Genomic DNA, 15,415 nt, shown 5'->3' on the forward strand with positions numbered 1-15,415 from the left:
GTGGATGTTGTAGTTGGTGGTAACTGAACTCCTTGGAAGATGGTCTTGTGATTTATGTGAGTGCACGGTGGTGGGGTTGTGGTGAACTTAACTTGATAAGCCTCCAGGCCTGAAAGCCAGGGCTGTGAGTGCTAATACCCACACAAGGTCTGCTCAGCTGCCTCCTGCTTTGAGAGCCTTTATTATCCTGGGCAGAGTTGGGGTTGCCTTGTTAGTGACTTTGAGTTGTTCTCTTAGCCTGACTTAGGTGACATGTAACTATTAGTGAAAATTCTGCAGACTTTAGGGGCAGCTTCTGCTGAGACTTGATCCTTGGTCCAAAATAAAATCGTGAGCATTTCTATGGCTTTCAAAGAAAAGCCATTAGTAATCACTATGGTAGCGGCTGATGGCACAGCTGTGAATGGAAGAAGGGGAAGCGAGCATTCAGGCTAATCAGTGTCTTTGTCCTAACAGAGCAGAAATGAATTCTTAATTTAAGCAGCCTTCAAATCCTGTCATTAGGGAAACGGCTAAAATGTAGGCTTGAGTATGCTTTTTTTAAAGTAAACTTTTAAAGACTGGAAGACTCTAGAAACTGGGCGGACTGTTGGATTGCTGAACTTTGTGGTTACTTCACTTTCTCAGTGGAGCTCACGGGGTCCTAGAAGCAGCTGCCAATTGTCATGCCTGAAGCCTGGGACCGCCTCGCACTCTGGGGTGTCACTGCGCCCGTGCCAGTAACACCAGTGACTCTGCGAGGCCCTGTGCTGTGCCCTTTCTGTCTGTGAGGAGTTTCCTGACCGCAGCCACATGGCCAGGAAACTCCGCTTCACAGGGAGACTCATTGGCTTGACCGCCGGCCTCCTCGCCTGGCCCCATCCCTTAATGCGCGGGTGGCGTTCCGGAGGGAGGCTGACACTGGTGGGGTGGAGAAGGCGGGGGGCCCAGACAGTGAGAGAGCACAAGTTTGCAGGCTCTGGATGGACAGAGGCAGCAGTACCCGAGGGCAAGGCGCCCCATGACTTGGACAAGGCCTCTGTGAGCTGGGATGGGCCCCTGGGCTGCAGAAGGAACAGAACAGCCCTGTAGTAGGGCTGACCCCAAGGGATGACCTGGGGTCAGCTGAGCACAGTGTGGGGGCAATGCATGGCCTTTGGGGACATGAGCCAGAGTTTGAAACTTAGACATAACAGCACATCTTCCAATTCCACTCCCATCAGAGCAAAGCCTCCTGTCCCTGCAATAAAAGAAAGTGAATGTCTTCTTCAGACACTTAGATGAAGTCAGCTTCCAATGTCTGGCTGCTCTTGGGCTGCCACATGTGCCCTTCAACCCTGTGGTTGTGCAGAGGAGCCTCGTGGGCGTCAGCGCAGAGGGCTCAGAAGCGGACAGCCCTCCTCACGTGCTTCCCACCCCAGTGCTGCTCTGTAGTTTGGGGTTCTGCATGGGTCACACTTGGGAATGGGGCTGTCCCACCAAAGGGCTGTGCTCCAACATGCAGCATGGAGTCACGGTTCTGGTGAGGACAGGAGGGTTGCTTCACTGCTCTGGGCCTTTGTCATCTTGGTCAGGACACACGTCTGCCCTCCCGCCGCCACTGGGGAGCTGCAGGGCTCTCACACACACACACACACACACACACACACACACACACACACTGCACGGAGTGGGAGATGGGGCAGAGTGCCAAGCACAGTGGATAAAAACGTGGCATTTTGTTTCCTTGTTGTTTATGAGGTGATGCAGTATTGGATTCCTTTATGCAGAGAAATCCAATATTTTCTTATGAGCAATTTCCCTTTTCATATACAAACATTGTTTTCCCTTCTACCTACTGTTTTGAAGCCTTTCCTGTTCCTTATTGTAGATTCCGAGTTAGCATGATTCAGAGACAACTATTCCCTTCCCCAAAGGTCTAATTTGTACCTGTGCTTTACAAGGGTTTAAAACCCAGAGGTTGAACGCATGTGTCTTTTCTGAGCCTCGCAGTAAGAATTCACAGGTCAGGTCTTTATGAAATGAAGGGTCACTCATGGCTCACGCCTCCAACCAGCTGCCCCCACGCCGCGGCCTGAGAGATCCCTGAACTGCAGAGCCAGAGGCTGGGCTCAACGGGACTCTCCAGGGACATCACCCACCCTCCCCAGACCCCGATTTCTGCATCCATCATAGCAGAAATGAGCAGGTGTCCACTGACTTCCGTGAATGTTGGACTTCTTGGAGTTTGTCTCCCTGGGCACCCTTGAGCCTAAGTGTCCCTCACCCGCCCAGAATCATCTCTCTCACCTCTTCAGCCCCTTTGTTCAGGGGGGTTACCTCATTCCAATACCAGTTCAAGACAGTGGGCTTCCTCTTGAGGAAGGTCAGCGCAGAAGCACCTCTGAATCAGACACAGGTCATGGCGGAGGCATGAAGGGACCCAGAGACATGACAGAGGGAGCAGAACCAGTTGGGGCTGCCGGGGGCTGTGTGTCCTCAGGTCATGTACTCAGCCTCTCTGGGCCTCATGTTCCTCATTGGAAAATGTCCATGCTGCGACCAGTTGACCTTGCTTGTGAGGACTGGCTGTGGGCAGATGCTGTGCTGCCTCAGTTTCCCTTCCAGCGAGTCTTACGGTGCTGACACCACTCCTGCGGTGACTGGGGAGGTAGAAGCCATGAATGCCCGGTGGAATGGCCATGATGCCCTGTGTTTTACTGCATGTTGCCCCCAATGATCTCAGACCCCTCCCTTGTCCGCAGGTGATTCCAGAGACGTGAGGGAACTTGCCCATGTCGCGTTGCGTCAGTGGCTGCACCCAAGGGGTGCTCATCTTAGACACACACCTCGTGCACGTAGAATTAAGTGTTGGCTCTGGAGAAGCATGACTGACACAGGGTCACACAAAGGCCTGATTACGATTCTCCCCAAGGTCGCAGCAGAAACTGGGTCCCGTGTCAGATGGCACTGATCTGGGTGTCATTTTCAGGATGACAGAAAAATAAGTTGTGAGGTGAGTCTAGTCAGAGAGGTTGTAGGCTCACAGCCCCAAGTTAGGGGTGTCCCTTCAGGGATCATGGCAGTGAAGACCGACTTCATTACGTGCGTGTAAATATGTCGGTGGAGGGCTTCTAAAACTTTTCAGTCTGTGGCACATTTCTGTTTTTGCTAAGAAACCGCGACGGACGTTTTCACGTGATGTCAGATGGGCATTTCGTTTCTAGCACTGAGTACCACTCTCACTCTCGCAGCCTGTGCCGCTCCGGCCCCCCCTGGCCGTGGAAGGCACAAAGCCAGGACGCTGGGCCAAGGCGGCCCACAGCCACCAGGTTCAGAAGGTCGGTGCAGAGCAAGCAGAGCCGCTGGCCCAACACGCTGCCCACGCTTCTTTCTCAGGTGACATTTGCCTCAGTGACATTGGTGAGGCAGAGGGTTCCCTTCCTGAGCACAGACGGGGCCAGAAGAAAGATCCCCAAGAGAATGTGCATGCAGGTGTCCCTGGATCGGGCCCAGGGATCGAAGCCAAGGCCTGTGAAAGCGGGTGTCCGAGCAGGACGGTGTGGCCCGCCCCCCTTAGCTCGTCCGTCGCACGTCCGATGGCGCCCAGGGTAGATGCTGGGGACGGCAGGGCGGCGGGCACACAGGCACTGCCCGTGCATCTCCGCGGCACTGCCGTCTGGGTCAGGTTCTGGCTGGGAGATGGTGCAGATACGGTGAAAACACATTTAAGCTGAAAGACAAGGCCTGGTTGGGTGAGGCGGGACGGAGCCACTGCTTGTGCCCACACACACTTGAAGCGAAGCCTTATCAGCTAGGAGGCAAACCAGAGCCAGAAAGCTTGAATGCATTTACCCCCAACCCATATCCTAGTTTTCTAACCGTGAAGGGTTCGCCTGGTTAACCTGCTTCTAGGCCTTGTTCAATTTTGGTCTGATAAAGAACAAGAGCAGAGGCAAAATCGGCAGTTAATCATTCCCACCTTTAAAAGTCAGGACCAACTGGGGCGCTGGGTGGCTCAGTCGGTTAAGCGTCCAACTTCGGCTCAGGTCGTGATCTCAGGGTCTGTGAGTTCGAGCCCCGAGTCGGTCTCTGTGCCAACAGCTCAGAGCCTGGAGCCTGCTTCAGATTCTGTGTCTCCCTCTCTCTCTGTTCCTCCCCTGCTCGTGCTGTCACTCTCTTAAAAATAAATAAATATTAAAAAAAAAAAAAAGTCAGGACCGACCTTCAAACCCACTCACCGTCATCCGGGGAACGTTCTCGAAATAATGCGACAGGCCCGTGTTCAGCTGCGGCTAAAGCTTTGTGAGTGCCGTGTGAGCCTTCTGTCAGCGGCCTGTGTGTGCTTGGTGTGTTTGCAGGCCGGCCTCTCGTGCGTTTGATTTCCACAGCCGGCTCAGCGTCCACTCACCCTTCCAGTCCGTTCTGCGGAAGCTTGCCCTATGTTGCTTTCTGCTGTGTACATGTGTGTCTGAGCTAAGGCGAACGAGGTCTGCAGGCGGAGGCTGGCTGTTTTGGTTTATTCCCCTAATTCCATTCTTCCCCAACTAATGCAGACTGCTTCCAAGTTGGCCGCCCGGGCTGCGTGACCACGGTCGCCATGGCAACTGTATTTAATTAGAAGTGTGCATTCTGTTGCATTCGAGTTCTAAAGAGACGAAAGCACAGCCGTGTCTGGTCTAATGTTATACCTAACGTGCTCATCTGACGGGCCAGCTCTGGAGCAGACCAGTCACGAGCAGGAAGACACAGCTCCAAAGTGCACAAAGTGGCTGCTGCTGTGGGAAAATGGGGCGTGGTCAAATCACGTTAAATGACTTTAATGAGCTGTCTTGTAAATACTTGATTGACCCAGTTCACACACTACTCATATACAAAAGTATAACACATGTCACTTTTAAAGCAACGGCCGGAAGATCCCATAACATGAAATTCCACTGCAGGTTTGCGTGAGAAGTGCCCGTCGCCTCGGGACCATCTCTCATTGCCAGCCTTGCATCTGCCTTTCTTAACGTCCTGTAAACGTACGGCAAATGCTGATTTGCTGAACCGAAGATGGTGACAGCCCATGTGGGTTTGATCACAATGTACTAGAATGAATCCTTCTGCAGGCGACAGCATGGTTAACCATATTTAATATTACTAGCAGGATCTAAGCGTGGAATATTTATTTGCCTTAAAACTTACTCATGAACACCGGAAGCCTGCATAAGTGCACGTAGAAAAATTATATTTATGGGATATGTGCCAAAGTATGTATTTACTACATACGTAATGTATTGCCAGAAGAGCCCTTGCCTGAAGCTGCCTGTCTCCATATGGAGATTAGCCAGCTATGCCTCTCACCTCTGACTGGGTGTGGGGGTCCGGGTGGAGGCTAGGGCAACCCAGGTGGAGGCTAGGGCAGCAGACTGCTCTAATCTGGTGCCCCAGGGGCCAGCTGGGTAAAGAACCCAGGTCCCTGCATCTCCCTGGCCCTGCCATCCCATCTGGGCAGGAAGGGCAGTGCTAGATGACCCCCAAGACCTTTTACCCCCACATGATGATGTCACTGCAGGCACATGCTGTCTGCTTTTGCAGTATATGCCACTGAGCAACTGAACATCAGTGCCAGTGACCTGACATGGTCTCCCAACAGAAGGAGACAGATTTCATGTTTGGGATGTCGACCTTAAGATTAACTAATGTTAGGCGTGAACACGGTAACTGCAGGCTTTGAATATTGCTGAAGGAGCCTCAGTGTAGAACTTTATGGACAAGAGAGGTAGTGTCATCCTGGGCAGTGCAACGCTCATCCAGGATTCAAGGGGCTGGAGGTGGCCGGGGGGGGGGGGGGTAATGGAAGCAGAGTGTGGCCGACTCTGCAGACGAAGTCTAATAAATCGCAGAAGAGCTCAGACTTATTATCTGTTATTTATTAAACCCAAGGTATAGTGGAGACTCACGGACGCCCTGCCCGGGTGGACACCTGCATGGGACAGCCATGCACCACGTTCCAGTGCTGTGTTCATAGAGGGGGCGCCCGTGCCAAGGTTACAGCTTGGCAGGGACCTCTGAGCAGTGCCCTTGGAGCAAAGAGGCACAAATCTCTCGTGTTTGGGCATTGGGGGTGCGGCGTGTTGGGGACGCGCTGAGCTAACTGCCATCCACTCCTGAAATGTATTAAAGAGTGACTCTCTCTCTCTCTTGCAGAGGAAGAGGGCGGGGACCTGGTCCAGCCGGGCATCAGCTTTCCGGGGCCGGCAGAGGAGGATCTAGGTAGAGTACACAGCTCGGCCCCGGTGACTGCACAGATCAGACACGGCGGGCACGCCCCGGGCCGGGTGGCGCTCTGCACCTCACAGACGGGATCCCCACCGCAAAAACGGGTTAAGCAAGCGTGTGACTTTGCACGTCCTAATTTCAAGAACGGAGTAAGATGTGGTGAACATTTTAAATAGTTTGTAAACATTATGGAAGCTGTAGGTGAGAACACGTTTGCTCCAAATCACCACAGATGAATCACTGAGGCAGCTAACTATTATTAGTAATCATCAAGCTGTTGGCATCATTGATACGTGTGTGAGATGGCACCTCTCGCCTTTGCTCCCTTGTGACTAAAACTTGCTCTCAGTGGATCTGAGGAAGGGAAGAGCTCCTCATTTATGGTTCTTACGAGCTCTTTCACCCGACTTGAGACAGCAGATTACTGTGGGCCAGCCCAGCGCGCACCGGGGTGTGGATGCTGAGTGTGGCACGTGCCCTCTTGCCCGTAAGCTCCAAATTACCGTCACAGCGTATTTCCTGTGGAGATTTTCTTTTTATGCCACATCACAGACACAATCGAGCCAGTGCTCTTTTTGGCCATCTTCACTTGACGTGGATCATGCTTACATGAAAAGGGGCCAGTATTTCTGTAAGACATGTGGAGTGTTGAATAAATTCAACATCCAACAGCAACTGAGAAAATACGCCCTACCCGTGGCTCCATGCTGTCTGCCCCACGCTGTGCGATGGCCTAAAAGATGCCAAGCTGTTCTCACAGGTCACCGATGGTCCTGGGCTGTCACAGCCCTCGGGGCTGAATTATGGAACATAAGGATGGTTTATGCTTGAATTTGAATTTTTCCTAATTTATTTCAGACCTTTAGCCAGTGAATCTAGTGCCCATTTGATTGGCTTAAAGAATAATATTGGAAAGTCAAAGAGGCCATTTGTATAAAGCTGTGATTTCTTTTAAAGAAAATTAGGGGCACCTGGGTGGCTCAGTCGGTTAAATGTCCGACTTTGGCTCAAGTCACGATCTCGTGGTTTGTGCGTTCGAGCCCCGCGTCGGGCTCTGTGCCAACAGCTCAGAGCCTGGAGCCTGCTCCCGGTTCTGTGTCTCCCTCTCTCCGTGCCCCTTCCCTGGTCACACTCTGTCTCTCTCTCTCAATAATAAGTATTAAAAGAAAATTTTAAAGAAAATCAGAAGCAAAAACAATTTTCTTTTCAGTGAGATTATAAATACAGATTTAGTTGTAGAAGAGTAACTATTTTCCACTGTGGTCAAGTTCAAAATTTACTTCTAAGTTGCCGTTCTAAACAAGCCTTTCTTTACTCAGAAATATGCAAACCAGGTTATCTTTACTTCTTACTAGAGAGCGAACTGGCTCGTGCGGATGGGCGTGCATTATTTTTTGTTCCACTCGGTGGCGCTCTCCGCCGCCCCGAGCAATCACCAGGAAGCAGGTCTAAAGAGGCGTCCGGTGAATGTACGATTCCGTCAACTCTTGTGTCACTGGGACTTTGGCGGTTCACCTGCACTCGTGCTGTGTCTGGACGTCTTTAGATCACCACGTGCCCGTGGTGCCGGTTCCTTTCTGTGACCACCTCAGAACAGGGGACATGGGCCAGAACAGAGGAGGGGTGTGCATCTTTAAGCCACATTTTGTGGCCGGCAGGGATTTGGTGCCGACAGTCAGCAGCCAGGAGGAACTCAGGGGAGAGCCAGGGCACATCCCTGAGAGCTGGTCCACCTTGGGGGAGACACCTTTTCTCGGCTAAATCACGGCACGCTGGGCCTTGTGTAACACGGGACGGTGTCCTGGAGGGGCGTAGATGACCAAGCAGCGGCACAAAGCCAAAAGCTTGTGGGGATCACATTGGAAGCACAGGTCCCACCGTGTTCTTACTGCCGAGTCCCAGACGGGGAGTTTAAATATGTTCCTGGTCACGCGAACGGAGTGCGGAGAGGTAAGTACAGGGATTGAAGGGGTCAGAGCATCTCACTGGCAGCATGACATGGGCTGCATTGTACAGACACAAGGTATTTTGTCGTGTTGGTAAAATATGCACAGCGTAAAATTCATCATTTTGACCCCTTTTCAATGTGTGTGTTCGGGGACGTGGAATACATTCACAGTCACCCAACAGGGTGATTGTCACCCGTCCCCAGATCTCTTCCCATCTTCCCGAACCCAACTCTGCACCCAGGAGCAGGTACTTCCCGCCCCCCCACCCCATCCTCCTCTCTGCTTCTGTGAGTTTGACTATTTTAGATTCCCGGTCTGAGCGGGGTCATGCAGTATCTGTTGCTCTGTGACTGACTTCTTTCACTCTGTAGAATGCCCTCAGGATTCGGCCATATCGTAGCACGTGACAGAACTTCCCTCCTTGTTAAGGCTGTGTAATACTCCGTCGTATGAATCGACCACATCCAGTCTGCCCCTTCATCCCTTAATGGACACATGTGTTACCTCCACCTCTAGGCCACGATGCGTAATGCTGTCAGACGCACAGACTCTCTTCAGGACCTTGCCTTTGTCTTTTAGAATTGCTGGATCCTAGTTTGTTCTGAGGAACCTCCGTACTGTTTAGGGACAGAAAGTGTTTGGTGAGCTGCTTGTGTGGTCTGGCCGTGAGGGGATGACAATTACAAGCATGTCAAGACAGTTGGATTTTAGAGGCAGAAAGAAAGATGAGGATCTGGGGAGCATTGGCCACAAGGAGCTCGCAGACACACATCCAGTTTTCCCGCGCGTCGTGCTGAACAAGCAGGCATGGTGTGACTTGGACCCACGCGGAGGTGGCCCTGGTCGGGGACATGCACCAGTGGGTCCGGCCATCCTTCTCAGCCCGTTCACGGAAACACTGGGTGTCCACCGTGGTTCTCACTAGCCGGAGCCACCTGGGGAGTATTTAGAAAATATGGAGACCCGGTCCCACGCCGGGACGTTCCAATGCGTGGTTGCCTCTGAGGGTTCCCTGCGTGACTCGAGTGTGGCCCGGGGCAGGGAACGCTGGTGTCAAGGGCACAAACGATACTCTACTCGACAGCAAGGAAGGCAGCTAGGGCGGCTCATCGGGAGGAAGGGGGGAAGGGCTGAGTCACGTTCCCACTGCTGCTAGAGTTGCTAATCAGGAACAAATGCCAACTCATAGACTTTTTCTTTTTTTCAAATCCCCTCTGCCTGTAGCCCCTGAAGCGGATGGGTCTTTACCGGTCTTCTGTCTTGAACACACAGGTCTCCCCTTCTCCTGCCCTGCATCCACGTTAACGGCCGTGGCTGTGGAAGGAGGACGTATCGTTTCTGAACGTGTGGCCGCTCCTCAGGGCAGCTCGGGCTACGCCTGTACAGCGGTGAGGTTACAGGAGGGGTGAGCAGTACTCATTGCAAATCCCAGAATTGTCCTTCGTGACAGACAATTTGGTAAAGAAATAGAATCGGCTCCGGCTCCTCCTGAGCCCCATTAAGGGTGCATGTGTGCTGCAGAGCTCACATAACGCAGCGTATGGAAGTAGGAAGATAAAGCAGGTTGCTTTAGAATTAATCTGAAGTCAGCGGTAAACGCGAATTGATTTAGCACCTTCTCAGTGACCACAAGAGAAGAGCCCACTTCTCCCAGGGAAAGGGTTTGAGGGAAGACCTTCAGACACACTGAGATCAGATTGCTCTCTCTGCCGGTCATTTTCGTGACACCGTTCTCTTGAACGTTATATTTAAATCAGTTGTAGAGAGTTGCCAGTTTATAAGCATTTATGAGGACTGCAATATTGGCCTAGATTTTACGCTGGTAAGTCAGCTGCAAAGTGAATTTTTTTTTAAAAGGCGACATTAAATGATCAAAGAAGAGTAGGTACATATTATATGAGACACGACACAAGGAAAAGGGGTGGACTCTGCAATTTAAGAAAGTACTTGAATGTTGAAGCAATAATTACCGACACAGCTTTCTGTGGGGCAGGTGCATATGTGGGGATATAGTCTTGTCTAGTGCCCCCCCCCCCCCGTTATCATTTCTGGTCTGCACACCATTTAACCACTTGCACGTCACACAGTATTTAATTACACAAAACTTATTTTCAAAGAACTCCCTTTTTAGATGGGGCGCCCGGGTGGCTCAGTTGGTTGAGCGTCCTACTCTGGATTTTGGCTCCGGTCATGATGTCAGGGTCATGGGAGGGAGCCCCGAGTCGGGCTCTGCAGTGACATCACAGAGACTGCTAGGGATTCTCTCTCTCCCTCTCTTGCTTTCTGCCCTTCCCCCACTTACATGCTTGCTCTCTTTCTAAAGGAAAATGTTTTTTTTTTTTTAAAAGAAAAACTCCCTCTTTAGAGATTTATATTTTGTGTCCTTTTATAAACACCCCTGGTCATCTTGTAGACACGTAGCTTTGTAACTGGATGGACATCCACACTTATTTCCTTAAGGGAGGTTCCTAGAAGTTTCTAGAAATAGTGGAAATGGTGCCATGTTTCTGTGCAGTGACAGTGTGTTCATTTGCTGCACCCTAAGCGCTGTGAAGCCCTCTCTCCATCCTTCCCTGTCCTCCCCTTGTCCTTCACCGCCACGCACCAGTACCCGTGGGAGCCCAGAGGCCACAGGGGCAAGAATCCTCCCCAGGGTGTGACATCCACAGTTACCATCACATGCGGCAGGATAGGGGGAAAGGTTAAACATCAGTCAAGAGAGCATTCCAAAAGACTATATAACCATTTCATGTTAAAACTTTATTTCTATACAAAGAAATCAAAATTAGTTTTAAAATTGCTAATATTTATTATTTGTGGAAATTAGGATGTTAGGAATTTACATCTAAATTTCTGAATTGCATTCCCTAGCTTTTCCCCTAAATATCAATTTTTAACTTGCACAATTTCCGAGCCTGGTTGTTACCAAGTGAATTACAGTATCTTTTCCCTGGGCCGGCCCCCTTCCTCAAGCAGTAAATCTTTATTGACTCATTCATGCTTCCATGCACACATGCCTTTGTCCTAGCTTGTTCACGCCACAGTAACAAATGACCGCGGACTGTGTGGCTTGTAAACAGCAGCATTTATATCTCCCTGCTCTGGAGGCTGAAGTCACAGATCAAGGTGCTGGGGATTTGGGGTCTGGTGAGGGTCCTTCCTGGCTCATAGACTCTGTCTTCCTGTGAGTCCCCACCCCGGGGGGGTGAGGGGGCTTTCTGGGGTCTCTTTTATAAGGGCATTAATCTCTCATGAACTAACCACCGCCTTAAGGACCCCCCTCCCAATGCCATCAATGTATACATTCTGGGGGATGCAGACATTCAGACTGTAGCAGCCTTCATTCATTCATTCATTTATTCATCCATTCAAGTGACAAAGTTCAGTGTTTTCTGCTCCATAGGGTGCTCCCACGTCCACGCAGACAATCACCAAGCTCCCTGACTTAGTTCCACTCGGTGGAGGAGTTAGAAAAAAACAAACCAGGCTGGTGTATAGGCTAAAGAAAGTGAGTTCAGTACAGCACTGACAACGTTCCCTAAAAATGCAACAGGTGTCAAACTAGTGCAGAGCAAAGAACCAGACAGGAGGGTGAAGAAGGTGAGAGAGAAGCCACGCAGGCAGGCCTGAGCTCAGCAGCCGTGTGGGGCAGGGCCACCGGAGGACAGGCCACATGTGCACCTGCTACTCAGCCCTCCTGGTCCGGAGCAAAGCATGAGCCCACTGTCGACCCTGACTTGGAAATCTGACAGCTGCCCTTGGGGCATAAAACACATCAGGGTGTGAATGGGTAGTTAAAGAACCCGTGTAGAAAAAGTGTGCCCTGATTAGGATCCCAGCGCCGCAGGCCTGTGCGGGTGGGGCTCCTTCTGGAAGGCGAGAGTCAGTGAAGCACAGCTGTGAGGTCGGGTGTACATCCCGCAGAGATGCACTGCACTCAGCAGGGCGCACGGTGTGTAAGTGCTCACACACACCAGGAAGACGCTGTCCCCGGCCTTACGGCCTCAGAGGGCCTGAGGGTCGCGACGTGCCCATAGCCATTGAGACGATGTCACCCAGACCAGGAAGACGCTGTCCCCCGCGGGGAGGCCGCTGTGTCCCAGCATCTGCATCCCTGCACACGAGACGCCCCACACACACCCAGGCCCATGTGTGGCCATCCAAGATGCTCTCTGCAGCCATCGCCAGATGCCGCCTGGGGGCCCAGGCTCCCTCCCTGGGAACCGCTGTCCTGCCCCTGCACTGCACTGAAACCGGGGGTTTCTATTAGAAAACAAGAACGCACTTCACTCACAAGATTCTATTTTAGTTTTGAAGTCGTTTAAAAAAAAATCCCACAAAGTACTAATCAAAAAGTAGCTAGATGAACTCCTAAATAAAATAAGCATCCAAACATGAGGCTAATGGCAAAAGCAGAATCATGTTGGGCTCTGGCCTCATGATCCCCAGAAGCACGTGTGGTGGGCACCAGGGACCGGGGATGTGAGGGAGGAGAGGGGGCTGGCGCCCAGCCGGAGGTACAGAGACAGCCAGGGTGGACAGCAGCCCCGCCCACGCCCCCCCACAGGGACCTCGCTTCCGGACACCCGGCTGGACTCGTGGGAGTCCCCTCCACCCCCGTCTGGACCTCCAGACTCATGGGGGGCCAGCCCCCCACCTCCCTCCCTGAGGCTCTGCCACAGCCTGCCCAGCAGGTCCCTCCCGCAGAGAATCCGTAAGGAAGCGAGCTACTTGCATACGTGTATTTGCACACACACACACACACATGCTCACACGTGTGCACACACTTGCGAATGGAAGCAACAACACGCAGAAGCCTTCAGCTCACCTTTCAGAGCTGTGCCTTCTGAGACACCACTTTCTCCGTAATAGCACCTCGGGCCAGCAACGTCTAAAATCCATGTGTGATGGCCTCGCACCAAGTGAAGTGGTCGTGGGTGGAAATAGATCAGGAGGGCAGAGATAAGGTGGCAGACGTGTTGTTTAATGAAGGAAGGTGTGGCTCATCTGACCTTTTCCTAATTCAGTGAGAGATTTTTGCTTCATTTCCTGTGTCTCCTCATCTATATTGACATGACACTGGTTTTTAAACGGTGGCTTGCAATGCGCTGATAGGCCATGAATTCAAGTGCACTGGCAATTTTTAAATTTTTTTTAATGTTTATTTATTTTTGAGAGACAGAGCATGAGTGGGGATGGGACAGAGAGAGGGGGAGACATAGAATCCGAAGCAGGCTCCAGGCTCTGAGCTGTCAGCAGAGCCCGACGTGGGGCTTGAACTTACGGACAGTGAGATCGTGACCTGAGCCGAAGTTGGACGCTCAGCCGACTAAGCCCCCCCAGGCGCCCCTCATCGGTAATTTTTAACTGAAAAAGAAAAAGGAACAGGAATGTATGGAACGTGTAGAATGAACAGAATCAACGCACATCACACACAATAAGGGCAACTATCACTTAAGGAAACTGTGTGTGTGTGTGTGTGTGTGTGTGTGTGTGTGTGTGTGTGTGTGTGTGTGTGAGGTTCCGGTATAAAACATCTTGTTTCTACAAAACTTTTTTTACAAAAAGTTCAGCCACTGAAAGACTGTCTTGCATAAAACCAGGGTGGTAGAAAGAGAGCAAGTTACATTTGTGCCACATGTAGTGTTTGGGAATGAGAGGCCATGTGGGGCAGGGATACCGAGGCAGGCTCTGAGGGCCGACCCCAGTGCCCAGGCAATTCGCCTCATTTCCCTGTGACTTTGATCCCTTAAATACTTGTTTGTTTATTTTTTAAAGAAAAGGGGCAGCTAGTAAGACTATTTCCTACCTCATAACAGATTAAAAGATGGTAAAGATTCAATCTGATGACCTTAGCAAGATTTATCACAGTAAGTGTTTGATGAATATTAGCTTCTACCATAATTCTTATTATTGCAATGTTCATTGGTATTAAACCAAACCCGGGTATTAAAGAATGAGTTTGGGGAATCTGGGGGATGCAGGGATCACACACAGGGAGGACGGGCGAGACGCTCCAGGCAGGCCCCGGGCTTTCTTTCCTGCCATTTCAGAACAGGATTTCCACGAGTACTAAATTCATTTGCAAGTTTCAGTAACAGAGACGTGGACTTCTGGGATTGTTTTCAGATTCTGAAGGCTTTTTTCGGGTGGAAGGGTTTGCCTCTTCAAGTGCACGTGACGCCTAGGAGTGCTTGCGTGCTGGAAACGTGCTTGGGACCGAAGGGAAGGAGCTTCCAGGAGGTGTGAGTCCTTGGGTGGGAGAACTCGGTGGCAGTGGGGCGGGCTGGTCTGGAGAATGGCGGGATCTCCCTGGTTCCCGTGGAGGTTAGCCCGCGGTGGTGAAGCACGGCTTCCGGGACCCAGTGTATGAAAGGTCCGCTGTCGGGGGTCACCTGACCAAATGTTAGGCAGCTGGGGGACCTGGTAGTGTGAGAAAGAGGAGAAGTAGAGGATGCACGAGGTTCGGGGCATTTTGCCAACTCCGGACGGTTGTGGTGGTGGCTTCAAGAGTGAGGGGGTGCCAGCCGCTCGGCAGGTCAGAGGACAGAGAAGTGTGGGAGATGTCGGACAGGAAGGGACTGTCTCCAAGCACTTGCTGCCCACACTCCCTGCCCCTCGGGCGACGGGGCCGGTCTCCTGGCCAAGCTGCCTGATTGCCAGCCTCTGTGCAGGTGAGGAGCAGCCACTCTGTCCGAACAGAGCCGAGCCCGGTGAGGTCGTCCCGCAGCTTGGGTCCCGCCTCCCTGAGGAGGACCCCATGTGTCACAGACCTCATGTCTGGCCCCGTATACCGAATGCTCGAACAAAAGGCATGTGCATTTGACACCTGAGATGGGATTAAGTGTTAGGTAAATAGTAACAAGTTGCACTTCGAATAAGCACGGGCCAGCATGCATGTGAGCGTATGTCCGTTTGCTTAACTGGCCTGCACTCCGTTTTATTACGTTTTTATGTTAATGCCACTATGGTATTGTATTTGAGTCAGGTGTACATACAGTGATTCGTCCCTTCTGTAGATCAGCCAGTGCTCATCAGAGCAAGTGCACTCCTATTGTTTTAATGTTTATTTATTTTTGAGAGAGACAGAGCATGAGCAGGGGAGGGGCAGAGAGAGAGGGAGACACAGGATCCGAAGCAGGCTCCAGGCTCCGAGCTGTCGGCACAGAGCCCCACGCAGGGCTCGAACCCACGAACCGTGAGATCATGACCTGAGCTGAAGTCAGACGCTCAGCTGCCTGAGC

The 15,415-nt window shown here is 51.6% G+C and overlaps 1 protein-coding gene across 9 annotated transcripts in view; it reads left to right on the forward strand.

Moving 5' to 3' along the window:
- Nucleotides 1-15,415, forward strand: part of DLGAP2 (DLG associated protein 2) — a 770,542-nt gene that overhangs the window by 602,671 nt on the left and 152,456 nt on the right. For 5 of the 9 annotated variants that reach the window (XM_027049960.2, XM_027049964.2, XM_027049959.2 and 2 more), the window contains one exon: nt 6,151-6,216. The exons of the other annotated variants lie outside the window; for them this stretch is intronic. In XM_027049960.2, the coding sequence (XP_026905761.1) occupies nt 6,151-6,216 (66 nt within the window). The remainder of the gene's footprint in view (nt 1-6,150; nt 6,217-15,415) is intronic. 9 annotated transcript variants of the gene reach the window in all.

The sequence above is a fragment of the Acinonyx jubatus genome, chromosome B1, assembly GCF_027475565.1.
Source record: "Acinonyx jubatus isolate Ajub_Pintada_27869175 chromosome B1, VMU_Ajub_asm_v1.0, whole genome shotgun sequence".
Classification (NCBI taxonomy): Eukaryota; Metazoa; Chordata; class Mammalia; order Carnivora; family Felidae; genus Acinonyx; species Acinonyx jubatus.